The sequence below is a fragment of the Choloepus didactylus genome, chromosome 4 (assembly GCF_015220235.1).
Source record: "Choloepus didactylus isolate mChoDid1 chromosome 4, mChoDid1.pri, whole genome shotgun sequence".
NCBI classification, from domain to species: domain Eukaryota; kingdom Metazoa; phylum Chordata; class Mammalia; order Pilosa; family Megalonychidae; genus Choloepus; species Choloepus didactylus.
Window position 1 is genome coordinate 4,349,557 of NC_051310.1, and position 14,040 is coordinate 4,363,596.

The window sequence follows — 14,040 nt, forward strand, 5'->3', positions numbered from 1 at the left end:
TCTGTCCACAGAAGGCCACAGAACAGGTGCAGGGGCCACGAGGCACTCATGTGTGCATGCACGTGCAGGGTCAGGACATCCAGTGGGAAGTGGGGGGAACGCAGAACCCCAGAGAGGGTAGCTAAGAAAACCGTGGAGCAGCTGCTTCAGGCAAGGCTGGATCCAGGGGCTTGGCACTTTTCTGGTCTCTCCCTGTCCCACCCCGTGTGTGTGTGTGTGTGTGTGTGTGTGTGTGTGTCTCGTGTGTGTGTGTGTGTGTGTGTGTGTGTGTGTGTGTGTGTGTCTCCCTCCCTCTCTCTCCTCCCCTCCTTCTGTCTGTCTGTCTCCCTCCCTCTGTGGGCTGCCCTCCTGCTGGACGCACAGCCCAGGGAGGCACCAGGGCTGCAAAAGCTAAAGCCGAGGGAAGCCTCTGATTGGTTCCTGCCTCCAAGTCCAGCCAATCACAGGGCCAGGAATTGCTGCGCTTTGATTGGCCACTGGCATGCACACATCCCGCCCAGAAGGGGCGGAGCAGAACCCCCCCCCCGCCCCCGGGGAACCCCGCCCTGGGCACCCCCCCTCCCGCCCCCAGCTCCTTCACCCTCCTCAGGGAATGGCCTTGCGACCTCGGGCAGGTCCCCGCTAGCTCTGGGCCTTCCTGCCCCTGGGGTTGAGCAGGTGGGGGTGATAGGGTGTGGGGGTGCAGACCCCTCTCCGCAAGGCCTCCTTACATTCAGGTCTCACGATGTCACTTCCCACCTCACTCTTTGGTTGCCCAGTGCCCGGGGGTCACAGGAGATGCTCCCCAAATATTAGTGGGATAATGGGATGGTTGGAGCCTCGTGAAGGCAGGGGATGACCCCTGAGACCCCTACTGGGCTGGGGGGCAGGACTCAGAACACTCCAACCTGGGATGAGCAGGTCCACCTCTAGATTGCCTTGTCCCCAGGGCTCGGGGGTTCCAGGGCTCAGGGGGACCAGGGCTCGGGGGGACCAGGGCTCGGGGGGACCAGGGCTTAGGGGAGTCCAGGGCTCGGGGGACCAGGGCTCGGGGGACCAGGGCTCGGGGGGACCAGGGCTTGGGGGAGTCCAGGGCTCGGGGGACCAGGGCTCGGGGGACCAGGGCTTGGGGGAGACCAGGGCAGTGCTCTGGCTTGGGGGAGGTAGTGGGAGGTGCCCACTGTGCCCGGGAGGCTGGCACTGCCCAGTTCCCCCGTATGGGGGTTATCGCGCCTCCTCTTTCCTCTGGATTGTGGAGGGAGGGTCGTGGGGACGGAGGGTGCTTTTCCTTCTGGTTCACAGATCCCAGCATCTGGAGGAACCGGAGCTGGCAGCCACAGGTGCTGGGCTTGGTGGGCAGCAGATGGGCTCGGGGTGGTCCCCGAGGGGTGGGGGGAGAGGAAGTACGTGGCTGCGGGGGGAGGGCAGACTGGGTCAGCAGTGCTGCTCGCCCCTCGGACCCTTGCTATCCCTCTCTCAGGCAGAGGCTGAGGAGCCAGGGCATGGCTGCTAAGGGCAGTTTTCCTGACGCTCGCTGATGTCCCTGCAGCCACAGCTCCACGGTGGGGGTGTGTGAAGGATGGAACCTTCCAGAGCCCAGTGCCATGGCCTCTGCAGGGGTCCCCCACAGCAGTTGGGGACCTCTGAGCCCGATGACATCACAGGCCAGTAGTCCAGGCCCAGCCAGGAGGCCTGGTCACCCCACCCCCAGGACAACCGTTGGAGGGACCCCTGCCCGCGGCGCACCTGCCTGACCCCACTGCGGGTGGCCCCTCCCTGTGCACCTGGCACAGGAGCCCTCGGGCCCTGCGCCCTCTGCCAGCTGTGCCCCCCTTTCCTGTCTCCCGCTCCCTGGGGGTGGGAGGGGGCCTCTGCGCTCCGTCCGGGGGTCCCTGGGCAGCCAGGTGGGGCCTGCAGACCGGGCTGCACTCAAGCTGCCACTCGATAAGGAAGCAGCTTAAAACGGACGTTTCGACAGTTGTCGTTTTTCCGCTCGATCCAACTTCTTACCGGGCGATGCAGGCCCGTCAGTCAAACTCGGCACGGCACTGGGCGCTTGAGGGCCTCAGGCCCTGGCCCAGCCACCGGCCTCCTCTCCTGGGCACTTCAGGGCTGGGCCAGGTGTGTGTGCCCGTCCCCACATCTATCTGTCTGGCCACCCTGAGTTGGCCCACTGTGGAGGGTGAGCCCTCTGGCCCCCTACTGCTGGCTCCCTCCCCGGGGGCCTGGCTGCTGCTGTGGGGGCACCGGCAGTGAGGTCCCTTGTGTCTCCAGCTCCTATGGCCTTGGGATCAGGCCGTGCGGCCACCCATCTCCAGACGGTGGGAGACCTCCAGGGTTTCTGCACACGGCCATCGGGGGCCCAGCTGCACCCACAGCACAGAAGAGGCCGGCTCCCTGCAGCCCAGCACCTGGGAGAATGCCCGGGCCCCTCCCCAGGCCACTCAGACCCCGCGTTCCCCCCAGGCCCGGCCCCACTGTGTGCTGGTTGTGTGCCATGACCTGCGCCTTGGAGAGCGGCCACCACAACGGACAAGCACCGTGCTCGGCTGCTGCCCCTCAGCTCCCATCACACCCAGAGCTCCCGGCAGCTCAGCTCCAGCGCAGGGCCCCTCCCGGGCTGGGGGGAGGGAGGGGGCAAGAAGCCCCCAGGCCCCTCGCCAGGCCCGGCTTATGACTCCTTGCTTCCAACGCCCTGGCCGGGTGGGCCTCCCCGCCTCTCCCCATCCCTTTCCCCTTGGGGAGGGGCGCAATAGGCCAGGCCTGGGCCCCCAGGGTGAGCCCCTTCCCCACAATGAAGGGACGCGGAGGCCCTGCCCCTGCAGCCCGGCAGCCTCAGTGTCCTCTTCCCTGGTGTTCACCGCTGGCTCCCCGAGGGCTCAGGAGAGTGAAGGGGAGGGGGCCGGCTTCTGGCACTCGGGCTGCTGACCCCTCCAGCGGAGCTGGGTGCTCCGTGCCCGGCAGGCAGGGGCAGGCCCCCCGCGTGGTACAGCCTGTGGCACCAGCTCACTGCTGGGTGGTCAGGGCACCCAGGGGCCTCACTCGGCACCCCCAGGCATGGCCAAGGTTGCACAGGACCCCGGGCAGGGGCTGCAGGGGCGTGTGGGCCCAGCCGCCACCACAGGGGTGTGGGACCCACCCCAGATTTGGGCCAGAAAGGCCAAGCCCCTTGCCCGGGGAGCCCCCGGCAGGTGGAGTGTGGGGCCGGAAGAGCCAGGCAGCTGCCCTCTGCCCCTGCAGGCTCCTGCCCTCCCCTCCAGGGTGGGCAGGTGTGGGGTGGGGGCTGTCCCTGGGTTCTGGGCAGGCTCCCTGGTGGGCTAGCGAAGCCACCGGCTTAGGGACAGTGGGAGCAGAACGGCTGCTAGACAGAGCTTGGGAGGGCCAGGCCGGACCCGGGGGTGGGCCTGAGAGCCCGGGTGGGGGCCCACAGCAGCCCTTTCCTGTTGCTCCACGGCCCCCCAAGGACACCGGACCCACTGCTGCGGTGAGCTCGGGAGGGAACTAAGCCAGTGTCTGGCTGCTTGCACTAGCAATAGAAAACAGCAACCCCACTCGATAATTTGGGGGTCCCCAAGGGAGGTGTGGTGCTTCCTGTTTGCAGGCCTGACCGCGAGTGACCACCTGGAGAAGCGGCGAGGAGTGGGTGGGCTGATCTGTGAGAGGCGGCCCAGGCACCCCCACACCCCAGCTGCCCGCAATGTGGCCTCCTTTTTAGTACCCGCCTTCCTTGTCTTCCAGGCCACAAATGAGGAGTTGGCCACTGAGGGCCTGGGGTCCCCAGCACACAGGGTGGAGCTGAGGCCAGGCCCCAGGGGTGTGGGCCCTGCGCCCAGCAGGGAGAGAGGGTCCCACAGGTGGGACAGCCTGCCCTGGTGGTCCTGGGGCTCCCTTCTGGGAAGGCCTCGGCCCGGAGGGAAGGCTAAGGGGCCACAGGAGCTGTTCAAAAGCAAGTATGAATTTCGGGGCCACCACAGCAGAGCGTTCAGCCACGCATGGCCCTTGTGAGCGCAGCCCTGCGCCCCCACAGCCCTTGCCCCACAGCCGGCTCTGGCTGGGATGTCCCAGAGCCCGTGCGAGGCCCCAGGAGGAAGGGGCAGGCGGCCGTTCCCAAGACCTGGTGCGAGGAAGAAGCCAAAGACTCCTTAATCAGATTTATTTCCTCTAATAAGACAATTCAGCATTTCAAAGTTTTGCATTCTACACTCTTACAAACTTTAGCATCAGAAACACAAAAATATTGTGAAGACCTCAAAACACAAATAAATACCAAATAAAACCACACACAATATAAAATAAACAAAAATATAAAACATAATGCTATCAAGAAATAAGACATGTTGTTAATTCACATTAGCAACATGATTATTGCTGCGCAATGACTGACACTGTCCTTTTGTTTTTTTCTTAGAAGAGCAGAGAGACACGGACCTGCTCACTGGTCACACCCACTGGACTTCAAGGCTGGGTCCTCACAGCCACCAGACGCAGTCGTGAAAACAGCTAACGGGCGTCGGATGAGATGGGCCTTCTTTGGTCTTTGTGAACTGAACACAAGAGGCGCACGCTCGCGGGGGATGCAGCGCGGCACGTTACGCAGCGGCAGGGCTGACACGCTCCCTTTGTCACAGGTTGTGTAGATGTTCCTTAGGGAAATCCTTGGAAGTAAGGCCAGCATTTGTGTTTGCCAATTGAGTCAGTTAATTTGTTGTGAAGGTCATCTAGGGGGACTTAGTTAAAAACTAACCACCCCCGGTTACAGGAGGGCTGCAGCGACCGGAGCAGAAGCTGTGCTCGGAGTCAGCGGGGCAGAGGCCGGGCCGCGAGCCCATGCTCCCGAGCTGTGCGGGTGCCCCCCGGCCTCACCAAGGAGCAGCTCGGCCCTGGCCCCGGCCCCAGCCCCGGCCCCGGCCCCAGGCGGTCACAGGCGGAGACTCGAGCTCTGCACATTTGCCCTGAAATCTGGCCAGAGACCCTCGATGCAAGAGGGGTCCCGGCTGCTTCCCACCCCCCGTGGACAGGCTGCCGGCCCCTCGCCACCTCCCATGCTCCTGGCTCTGATATCAGACATGGCGCGCACGATCCCCAGCATCATCACAAACCAGACGGTGACGAGGCCAAGCCCCTGGCAGACATGGAGCCAGGATTTCCAAGACCCAACACCCCCAAACAAAAAGTCACAGGACCTAGCCCCCAAGGACACACTCTTCTTCGGGGAAACAGCCACCCAGATTTGCAAACAGAAGAGAGAACCATGGCCTTGGGCTGAGAAGTAGGTCTGGGTGACGGCTGCCCCACCCCCCGCCGCCACCTCAGAAACACTGTACAAATGCAAATGAACTTCTGGAATTCTCTTTAGCTTTCCTTCTGCAGTTTAGGAAGTAAAGATCTGGACTAAAAGTAAAACAAATGGTATTTTACAGCTCCACCTAAGCCCTTGTCAATGCACTGGTGATTACCCCAAGCAGAGGAGCACGTTTCTGGGGGGCTGGGGTGCAGGCCTGTGGGCACCGGGTGTCTGTGCCCCTGCTGACCCTGGGAAGCTGTGCAGAGATGACTGCATCGTCCTGCGGGGGCCGGGTGCAGCTGCGCATTGCCCCCTCACCCACGTGCAGGGGCGCGAGGGCGGTGCTGGGCCCTGGGGTGCAAGTCCCAGGTGCCCCGGCCTCGATGAGGAAGTGGCCACCTCGGGATGCTGCCTGCAGTTCAAGAGTCTGTCCAGAAGCCCTCTCCTGCGCCCGGCAGGCCGCCCTCCGTGAGGACACTGGGGAGAGAGAAGGGGCGCCACACGGGGTCCAGGCTGAGCAGGGGGCTGCTGTCCCGGGGGCCCCACCAGGGCGGCCTGGACAGGGAAGGCTGTGGCTGCGGGGCACAGTGAGCGGGTCTGACAGGCCCGGCCAAGGGCCTGCCCCGGGAGCAGCGCAGGGGCGAGCTGGGGTTCCCAACTCCAGGCCACCATGTTCTCCCCCAGGGTCACTGGGCAGGGAAAGATGGGCACGGGCAGAGAAGGAAAGCAGGAGGGACAGAGGGAAGCCACTGGGCCACAGTGCTCTGCTGTGGCTGGCCTGTTCGGCACCAGGGAGAGCCACGTGGCCTCCAGGGCCGGGTAAGCAGGGGGCCCGGCACAGCAGCAGCGGCCCGGCCCCTCCCCACCCATCCAGGCACAAGCTCGGGGCACCGGGCAAGACCCCCTCTCTGGGGACACAGCATCTCAAAACAATGTACATAGCGTCTGTTTCAGCCTCCTGCTTTACACCTAAACTGGGGAAATTTTAAAAGTCAACTCCTGGAGAAGGCCGGCTCCGCTGCTCCAGCCAGCCCCGGCGCTGGGTCCCACCCTCCGTGCCTGCCACCTCCGACCTCTGCAGCCCGGGCGCAGCCAGCCAGCCCTTCAGGCCCCTCAGGCCCCCCCTCCCTGCAGGGGTGCGGGCCCCGCCTCAGCCACCGGGCGATCCGGGGCAGTGCCAGGGCGACAGGGCCGGAGAGGGCTGCCCGTGGCAGAGCAGGAAGTCACCCTCAACTGCCCCGCAGAGGCAGCCGGCCGTGCAGACCCACGTGAAGGACTGACGCTGCTGGCTCTCTGGCCCACCCCGGTATTTTCATCTTACGGGGTGTTGTCACTTTCAGTGAATGGGAAGAGGCCCTCCCCGTGTCGCTGCAGGGACCCCGGGGGGCGGGGGGGGGAGCCCCCCGAGAGAGCAGCCAGCCCGGGCGGGAGCATCAAGCGAGGGCACCGAGGAGCCCCGGGACAGCAGCAACTTGAGGCCACTCGCAGGACCGAGGGACACTGAGCAGCAGCGATCAAAAGGCACACGGCCCCCAGGGGTCCCCACAGACAGCGCCGGACCGCACCCCCGAGGCGCACACGCCTCCCGGGCTCATCCCCAGGACAGGACGGCGCCGCTGGCTCCCCTGCACCAGGGACCTGTCCGGGAGGGGCGGGAAATCCCAGCAGCGAGGGAAGGTGTTTCCAACGATGCTTCCAGGCATCCCACACCCAGACTGGATTTCAATCCAGAAGAATTTTTTTTTTTTACCAGCCCAAAGGTAGCTTGTTCTGAATTTGCTGGCGGTGCGCGTGCTCTCGGTGGGGGGGCGGGAGGCGCAGGGAGGCCCTGCTGGTGACCCTGGCCTCGGGGGGACCCGGGGACAGGCCTGGCCAGGTCAGGCGCACCTTCGAGAGAACAGTGGTTTCGGCAGCTCTGCGGGAAGTGCCGCCTCCGGGCAGGGACACACACGGCCCCCGGGGGCAGGGCTGATGGTGGGTGAAGCACAGGAGGCCGCGGACACAGGGTTCTAACGCTACGGGGCTGGCGGCCGGTGACGTCACGGTGGCGGCACGGGATGGGGGTGCGGGGGGTGCGGGGGCACTTCCAGCAGGCACTGGGGCGAAGGCACACCCAGGGCAGGTGGCAGCACCAGAGACAGGGTGGGCCCCGAGCCGGCGGTCTGGTGGGCGCGCCTTTTCTGACCAAGCAGCAGGGTGTGCAGTCCGCACGCCCCGGCTAGCCTCGAGCACCCGACGCGCGTAGCACCCATCGGTGTAAACAGCACCCTTCGCGCGTGGTGCGCGGCCACGGGGAAGCGGCAGGAGGCGGCTGCGGGCTCCGAGTCACAGTTGGACCACTGGTGGGGTGAACAGCGAGCTGAGAAGGGGCCGCCGGGCCAGCCCGGAGCGGCATCTGGAATGCTTGGAGAAGTCCGGGAGTGGACACGGGGGGGTGGCCTTCTGCTCCCTACAGCCTCGCTCAGACCAGCTCCCCAGGGGCAGGGCTCACGACTGGGCCTAGAGATTCGGGATCTGTGATGATTACGCGGCAGACGCTCAGGAAGCCGACGGTGGAGCCCGCCTTCCCCTCCAGGGGTACACCGGGCTCTTTGAGGGCCTTTTCTAGACAGAGACTTGGTCGAGGGAAAATCTGGTCGCGCTACCATTTCCTATAACCACAATGAACACAAGCCAGGGTGGAGAAGCAGCACGTCACGTCTAAGGCACAGGTAGAGCATGCCGCCATCTCTGCACAGAAATGTTGCTTTCAGAGACCGATAACAGAATGCAGCAGTATGACAGAATGAAGGACACAGCCCCGAGGCCCCGGCCACCTGCCCACCCGGACGCGGCACCCGGGGGAGCGGGCCGTGTCGTCGGCAGTCGTGCGCTCGCCTTGACGCATGGGGCAGAATTTTCAAAACCGACAGGATTTTGTTTAGAACTCCAAAGTTCAACTAATGCCCTACTTTAGGGTGAAAACAAGTATAAGTCTGAAATGATGCACGGCATCCAGAGCAGCCTCCTTCCGTGATGGATTCGAAGCAGTACCACCGACTACGGCAGGTATCGAAGGGTTACATTTCTAACGAGAAATAGCAACAGGTTGAGTATTCTCTCTCCTATCACAAGTGATAACCAGTGTTTGATAGTTTACATTTTCTTCCAAGAAATATCAGTCTATCAACATTTTAAAATAAAATGTTTGCGGTAACAATTATCTGTAGAACTTCAAATTAAAAATGATTCTGAATTTAGAGACTTTCAAAAAAGACCCAGGTGCACTGCAGGGTCTTCTGACAAACAAATTATTAAAACAGAGACCAGGTGAGGCCTTAAAAATAGATGACAGACTATATTTAAAACAAGACTGCACTTTGAATTTTAGAATGAATATATCAGAATTGCATTATTACTTCATAAATTCTTCTTTTACTTAACATGCTGACATGTCCAGCTATCCCCGTGTGTGTGTGTGTATTCTTTTTTTGGTGTTCAAGTTTAAGGAAGAAAAACCATGTTTCTTTTGCTTAGCATATATGTTTTCCACCTTAATTAACTAGACCTTTAAAAATGAAAATGGAAAACTTCTCTGACAGCAGCGTTCACCTCGGCAAAGGAGAAGCACTTCTTCAGAGTGGCATGTGGCTAGTCTATCAGAAACGTGGCGGTGCTGCGGCCCCGGCGAGAGGGAGCCCCTGCCGCTCCCCTCCACTCCACAAGGTCCTTTTCTGAGCTCGAGGACCTCGGTGAAGACAGATCGGCTCGACCCCTCCCCCAGTGGAGTTACCTTCTGCTAAATCCGGCTCCCGGTTGCGCGTCAGGGGTCTGGCAGGTCCGAAGTATCCACTATGACTTTAATAAAAATGGTATCATCTTTAATATACGTCCCATTCTCGAGGACAGTCTGGGCCACAAAGACCGGGCAGCCCGACGCGATGTTCATCTCGCCGGTGGGCTTCTTGAAGCTGCTGCTGTTCGGGTCGGGCTTGAACGCGTCTCCCAGGTGGCGCCGGGAGGAGCCCTGGTCCATCAGCATGAGCGTCACCTTCTGCTTGAACGGCCAAGGGAGCAGCGCGTCATACTCTCCACGCATGATGACAAAGAACAACGACAAGTGTGTCCCCTTCCCCATCCCGTCCCCGTTCAAGTAGACCCGGGCACACATCTTGTAGCCAAAGTAGCCGGTGTAGAAGGGCTGGCTGTAGAGGGACAGGGTCTTCCCCATGACGGCCTCCTGCTTCCGCCGCTTGTAGTCGCGGATCTTCCAGATGAGCACGCCGTTGTAGCTTGCCGTCTCCAGCACCTGGAAGCGCAGGTCCATGTCGGCCAGGCGGATGTCGTGCACACTCAGCATCTGGTCATGCCGGCTCAGCTGGGACTCCAGCAGGCCTGGGAGGACGGAGCAGAATGGAAGCATCAGAGGTTGAGCAGCAGGTGGGCTCGACATCGTGCCAGAATGTGGCCAGGGCGGGGGGGGGGGGGCAGCGGCACCAGTGTCCTGCAACGCTGCATTGCCGCAGCATGCCGCAGGCATCTGCACCGTCTCCCAGCCACCGCAAGGGCCCAAACACACTGCAACGCCACCTCCCGGAAGCCCATCCAGGCAGAGAAGCCCCCCAACTCTCAGCCTGCCATTCTCCGCCCTGATGCTCTCTTGGGAGGTCTGGGCTTGGGCAGCCGAAGCCAGTCCTCTGCCTGCCTGACCTGAACCACATGCACGTTAAGATAGCCCTGCTCCATTTCGTGCAGGCATGCGGAGCACGCTCCCTGTCCCCAAGGCACAGGCCCCATCCTCTCCTAGGATCAGAAGCATGCTCTTCTGCCCTCTAGCTCCCGGCCCTCGGCCTGCACATGTGCAGCCCAGGAGGGCCCAGAACCAGCAGGCCCTGCCCTCTGCCCTGCACACTCCCCGAGCCCAGGGCTGCTCCTGCAGGGCCACCCTTGGTGGCTCCACCGCCGGCTGTCCCTCCCTCCCAGGAAGGGCTCTGAGGCTCCCTGCAGCTCTGGCTCTCTAGGGGCTGAGACCATCGGGAGAGAGCAGCCCCCTCCTCTGCCCTCTCACGTGCCGGACCATGTGTGGAGGGATGTATAGCTGTCTAGCGAAGGGCAACTCCAACTATGCACATGTGTGACGGGCACTTGGAAAGAACTGCTCCGGAGCAGCAAGTGCCTGGGGGGCTGCTGACGTCATGAACCGGTGTTGCAGGCCTCAGGGGGCCCGGGACCCTGCCCCACCGTGGGAGCAGCCGCTGCCCCTCACCTGTGTTCCGGGCCGCCTGCCCTGCGCTCTTGTCCACGCTTTCCAGCTCTGACACTCGGTTCTGCAGGGACTCCACGCTGCTCTTCATGCTGTCCGCCTCCTCCCAGTTCTGCCGGAAAGGACGGATCTCCTTGTCGAGCTCTTTCAGCTTCTCTGCTTGGCTGTCTATGACTCGCTTCCAAATTCAAAGGTGTCAAAAAGGCAAAAACAGTTAGTTAGCACTCTCTGAAGATGCCAGGCCACCACCTATGAAGGACCAGCTGGTCAGGAAAAGGACGGCCAGCGGTGGAGACCTGGACAAAGACCCGCCAGCCGGCCTGGGGCTCGACGCCGCTCCCCACTGGCCAACCAGGGCTCCAGGGCAGCCCTGCCGAGTTGTCACCTGTGGACAGGTGCTAACTCACCTGGATGCGTGCGGTGATGCGAACCCAGAGAGGAAGGCAATACATGATCAAGGAGAGCAATTGGACGCTGTTCTAGAGCATCCGACCTGCTCTGCTACAGAGAACCATCAGGAAGGAAGAGGGGTGGGCAAAAGGATCCGGGTCGTCAGGCAAGAGACCGCAGCTGTGCACTTCGGGGAAAAGCAGCGCTTTCCTGAGCTTCCAAGACCAGAAACCCTGGTGCCACCACAGGCTCTGCTTCTGAGTTGCCACGGAACCCCCTGGAAGCATCTGTGCTTCCTCCCAGCACCTCTCCCAGGCTCCCGGCACCAGCTGGGCTCAGCAGAACCCACGTGGGCACCATGCCAGCTCCCATGCCGTGTCCCCACCTCCCCGAGGAGCAGACAAGGCCCGGCCGTCCTCACCCAGCAGTGCAGCCGCCACTCTCAGGCTGGTGCCATGCTGTGACGCCCCTCCTTCCCACTGTCCCCGTGGCCCCTGGACCCATCAGCAGAGGCCCTCCTCCCGCTCTGCGCAGTCTCCTGCCCGGCAGCCCTTGGCACCCAGGAAGGGGGCGCCTCACCGCCTGCCCGGCACAGGGCAGCCCCCCAGGCCCTGGCTGGCCATGCGGCTGGGCCCAGGGGGCCTTTCGCTGCGCCGGCTGCTCCGTCATCATGCAGGAGGCAGGAGGGCGCATGACGGTTCGGAGAAACACGAGGCTACTGACAGCACAGCCTGATTTACACCATCCGAGTTAAATAATTAGGAAACACGTGCACCATCCAAACTGCACACCCGACAAGCGCCGTGACCGGAGGCGGAAGCCCACCCAGCTGCGGGACTGCCCATTAGGAGGCCTGTGCCCCGTTAGGTGGGGTCCCCAGGGCTGCTCCACTTCTAGAAAGAATCTGCGTTTCAAAAATAATGAGCACGAAGGCCTGCAGTCAGGCTATGGAATGACAGTGCCGGAGGCTGCGGGTTGAGGGGGAAAACCCCAGGGCCACCAAATTCAGTTCTCCTTTTAGAGGTCTGTTTTTAAACATTCAGGTTTCAGCAACTTTGCTGGCTGTTAAGAGCCAGGCGGGCACAGCCCTGCAGGTCGGGCCACTTCCCTGGGGGCGGAGTGAGAGCTCCTCCCACCGCTTCCCCAAGAACCCCAGCTTCCCCGAACATTTCAGCAGCAGGAAAGACCTGGCGGAGAACATCACTTCCTCCAGCGACGCAATTTTACTTTAACAAGTGCATATGGCCCGAGGGATATTCAAGGCATTCACGAAGCTCATTTTCTGGGGGGTGACACTGGGTGTTACTGAACATCTATAACCACATTGTATTTTCAATGAATGTCCATGGCGACGTTCATGAACTCTACACGCTATTTTATATATAAACTAAGCTAAAATGAGTACCAATGAACAGAAGAGGCTGGTTAACGAAAGTTAAAGTAATCAACAACAGTCCTGGTTAGGCTCAATCTGTAACTGAGCAGAAACATTCTTGGACGAGGTGTCAGAGGGCCGTCGGGGCAGGTGGCGAGTGGTTTCTAAGGGCGAGCGATGTCCCCGGGCACCACGGGAAGTGCCATGTGGGTGCCGGGCTCCCACAGCCTGGTCTCGAGAGCGGAACGGGGTCCGTGGCTCTGCTCTGGCCGGAGAGGCTCCCGGGCCCGGGTCCCCGGTCTCAGCTCAGAGCGGGGAGGGGACAAGGCAGATCGCGGAACAAAGCGCAACCAAGTTAGCTGAAGGGAGTCTGCTCACACAGCAAGGATAGGTGTTTTTAAATCGACCCTTTCAAGGCAGAATACAGACCTAAGGAAGGTTTTCTCTGTAAAATGCAACAAAAGAACGGTCTACACCTCCGACACCACAGGCTTTCTATGAAAATAGATCTTCAGTGCATTCATGGGATTTTGTTAGAAAAAAGCACTCAGAAGCCGAGATAAATGGCAGATTGCACACTACGCAAACAAATTCTAGTCAAAAGACTTGTTTCTGCAGAGTATCAGTTTGTCATTTTTGAGAGCTGTGCATTTCAGGGCTTAATTTATTGTCTCTTTGAGCTGTCACCTCTTACCATTCGGTTGACCAGGTCCTCGGTAAGCAGAGAGCACCTCAGGGACACCCACAGGTGGTGCCAACCAACTCAGGCACAGGACGTGGGGACGCGGCTTGTTCTGTTTCAGACTCACCACTTGGCTCACATACCCACTCGCTGCAGGATCACCAAATTCATCTAGTTCCACTAACACCACAAACATGAGAATGAAGCTACTACCTAGGCTAATTTTAATTAAGAAAAACAAGATCTTTAAAGTAAAATATTAAGAAATGGCCCTTCCCCTGGGCCAGCAAAAGCAAATCCACTCTTAAAATTCCACTCCTTAACACCTCTGACTGCATCCCCTGTTGCCAAAGCCACTGGGCATGCTGTACCCAATGTGCCTCCCATGTCCCCTGGGTTTTAGGGTCTGCTGAAGAATTGGACAAGGAATGGGATGCATCAAGAGTGGCAGGTTCCATCTCTGATGTGTAGGGCTGTGGGAGCCCAAGGAAGGCAGGGGTGGTGAGGGAAGGCTTCCTGGAGGAAGTGGCATTTACACTGATGGCTGAGCTCTCTGAGGACCACAGGTGGTCAGTAAAGGAAAGTGGGGGACGAGGGCTCTGGAGGGAGGGATGTCCATGCTGGAGCCTGGAGTCTCTCCAGGAAGGGAAAGGTCAACTTGGCTATGGAGAGTGGGGCAGTGTTGGGCAGGTGGCCAGTGGCAAGTCCCAGAAGGTGTTGTGGGCTATGGTGCAGAGTCCAAGATAGACCCTTCTAGAGGTCCTGTGGGGCGCTCAGGGCAGAAGGGAAACAGTGAGGTGTGCGCAGCTGAGACAGGCTCTGGTGAAGAGGGTGGGGAAGGACCTGGAGGAAGTGGACCAAAGTGCCCTCTGGTCCGAGGGTGCCTTTCTTATGGTGTCACCTCCAGGAGCCCAGCAGAGAGGCACCTGATCGACGGGCACTGGGTGACGGGCGTGCAGCAGTGCTCTCTCATTGCCAATGGCACGTGATGAGAAGCTAAAACTAAACTTCACCTTTCATAAAATCATGCTGGAGGACCTTCCCCGCGAGCCTCATGGTCACTGGGTAACCATCTAAAGAGTTTTCAT

The 14,040-nt window shown here is 60.8% G+C and overlaps 1 protein-coding gene across 4 annotated transcripts in view; it reads right to left on the minus strand.

Moving 5' to 3' along the window:
* Positions 1–8,585: 8,585 nt before the first annotated feature.
* TRAF3 (TNF receptor associated factor 3) overlaps positions 8,586–14,040 on the minus strand; it is a 117,596-nt gene continuing 112,141 nt past the window's right edge. For all 4 annotated transcript variants that reach the window (XM_037831796.1, XM_037831799.1, XM_037831795.1 and 1 more), the window contains 2 exons: positions 10,509–10,683; positions 8,586–9,637 (listed from right to left, as the gene is read on the minus strand). In XM_037831796.1, the coding sequence (XP_037687724.1) occupies positions 9,066–9,637; positions 10,509–10,683 (747 nt within the window). In that variant the 3' untranslated portion in view covers positions 8,586–9,065. The remainder of the gene's footprint in view (positions 9,638–10,508; positions 10,684–14,040) is intronic.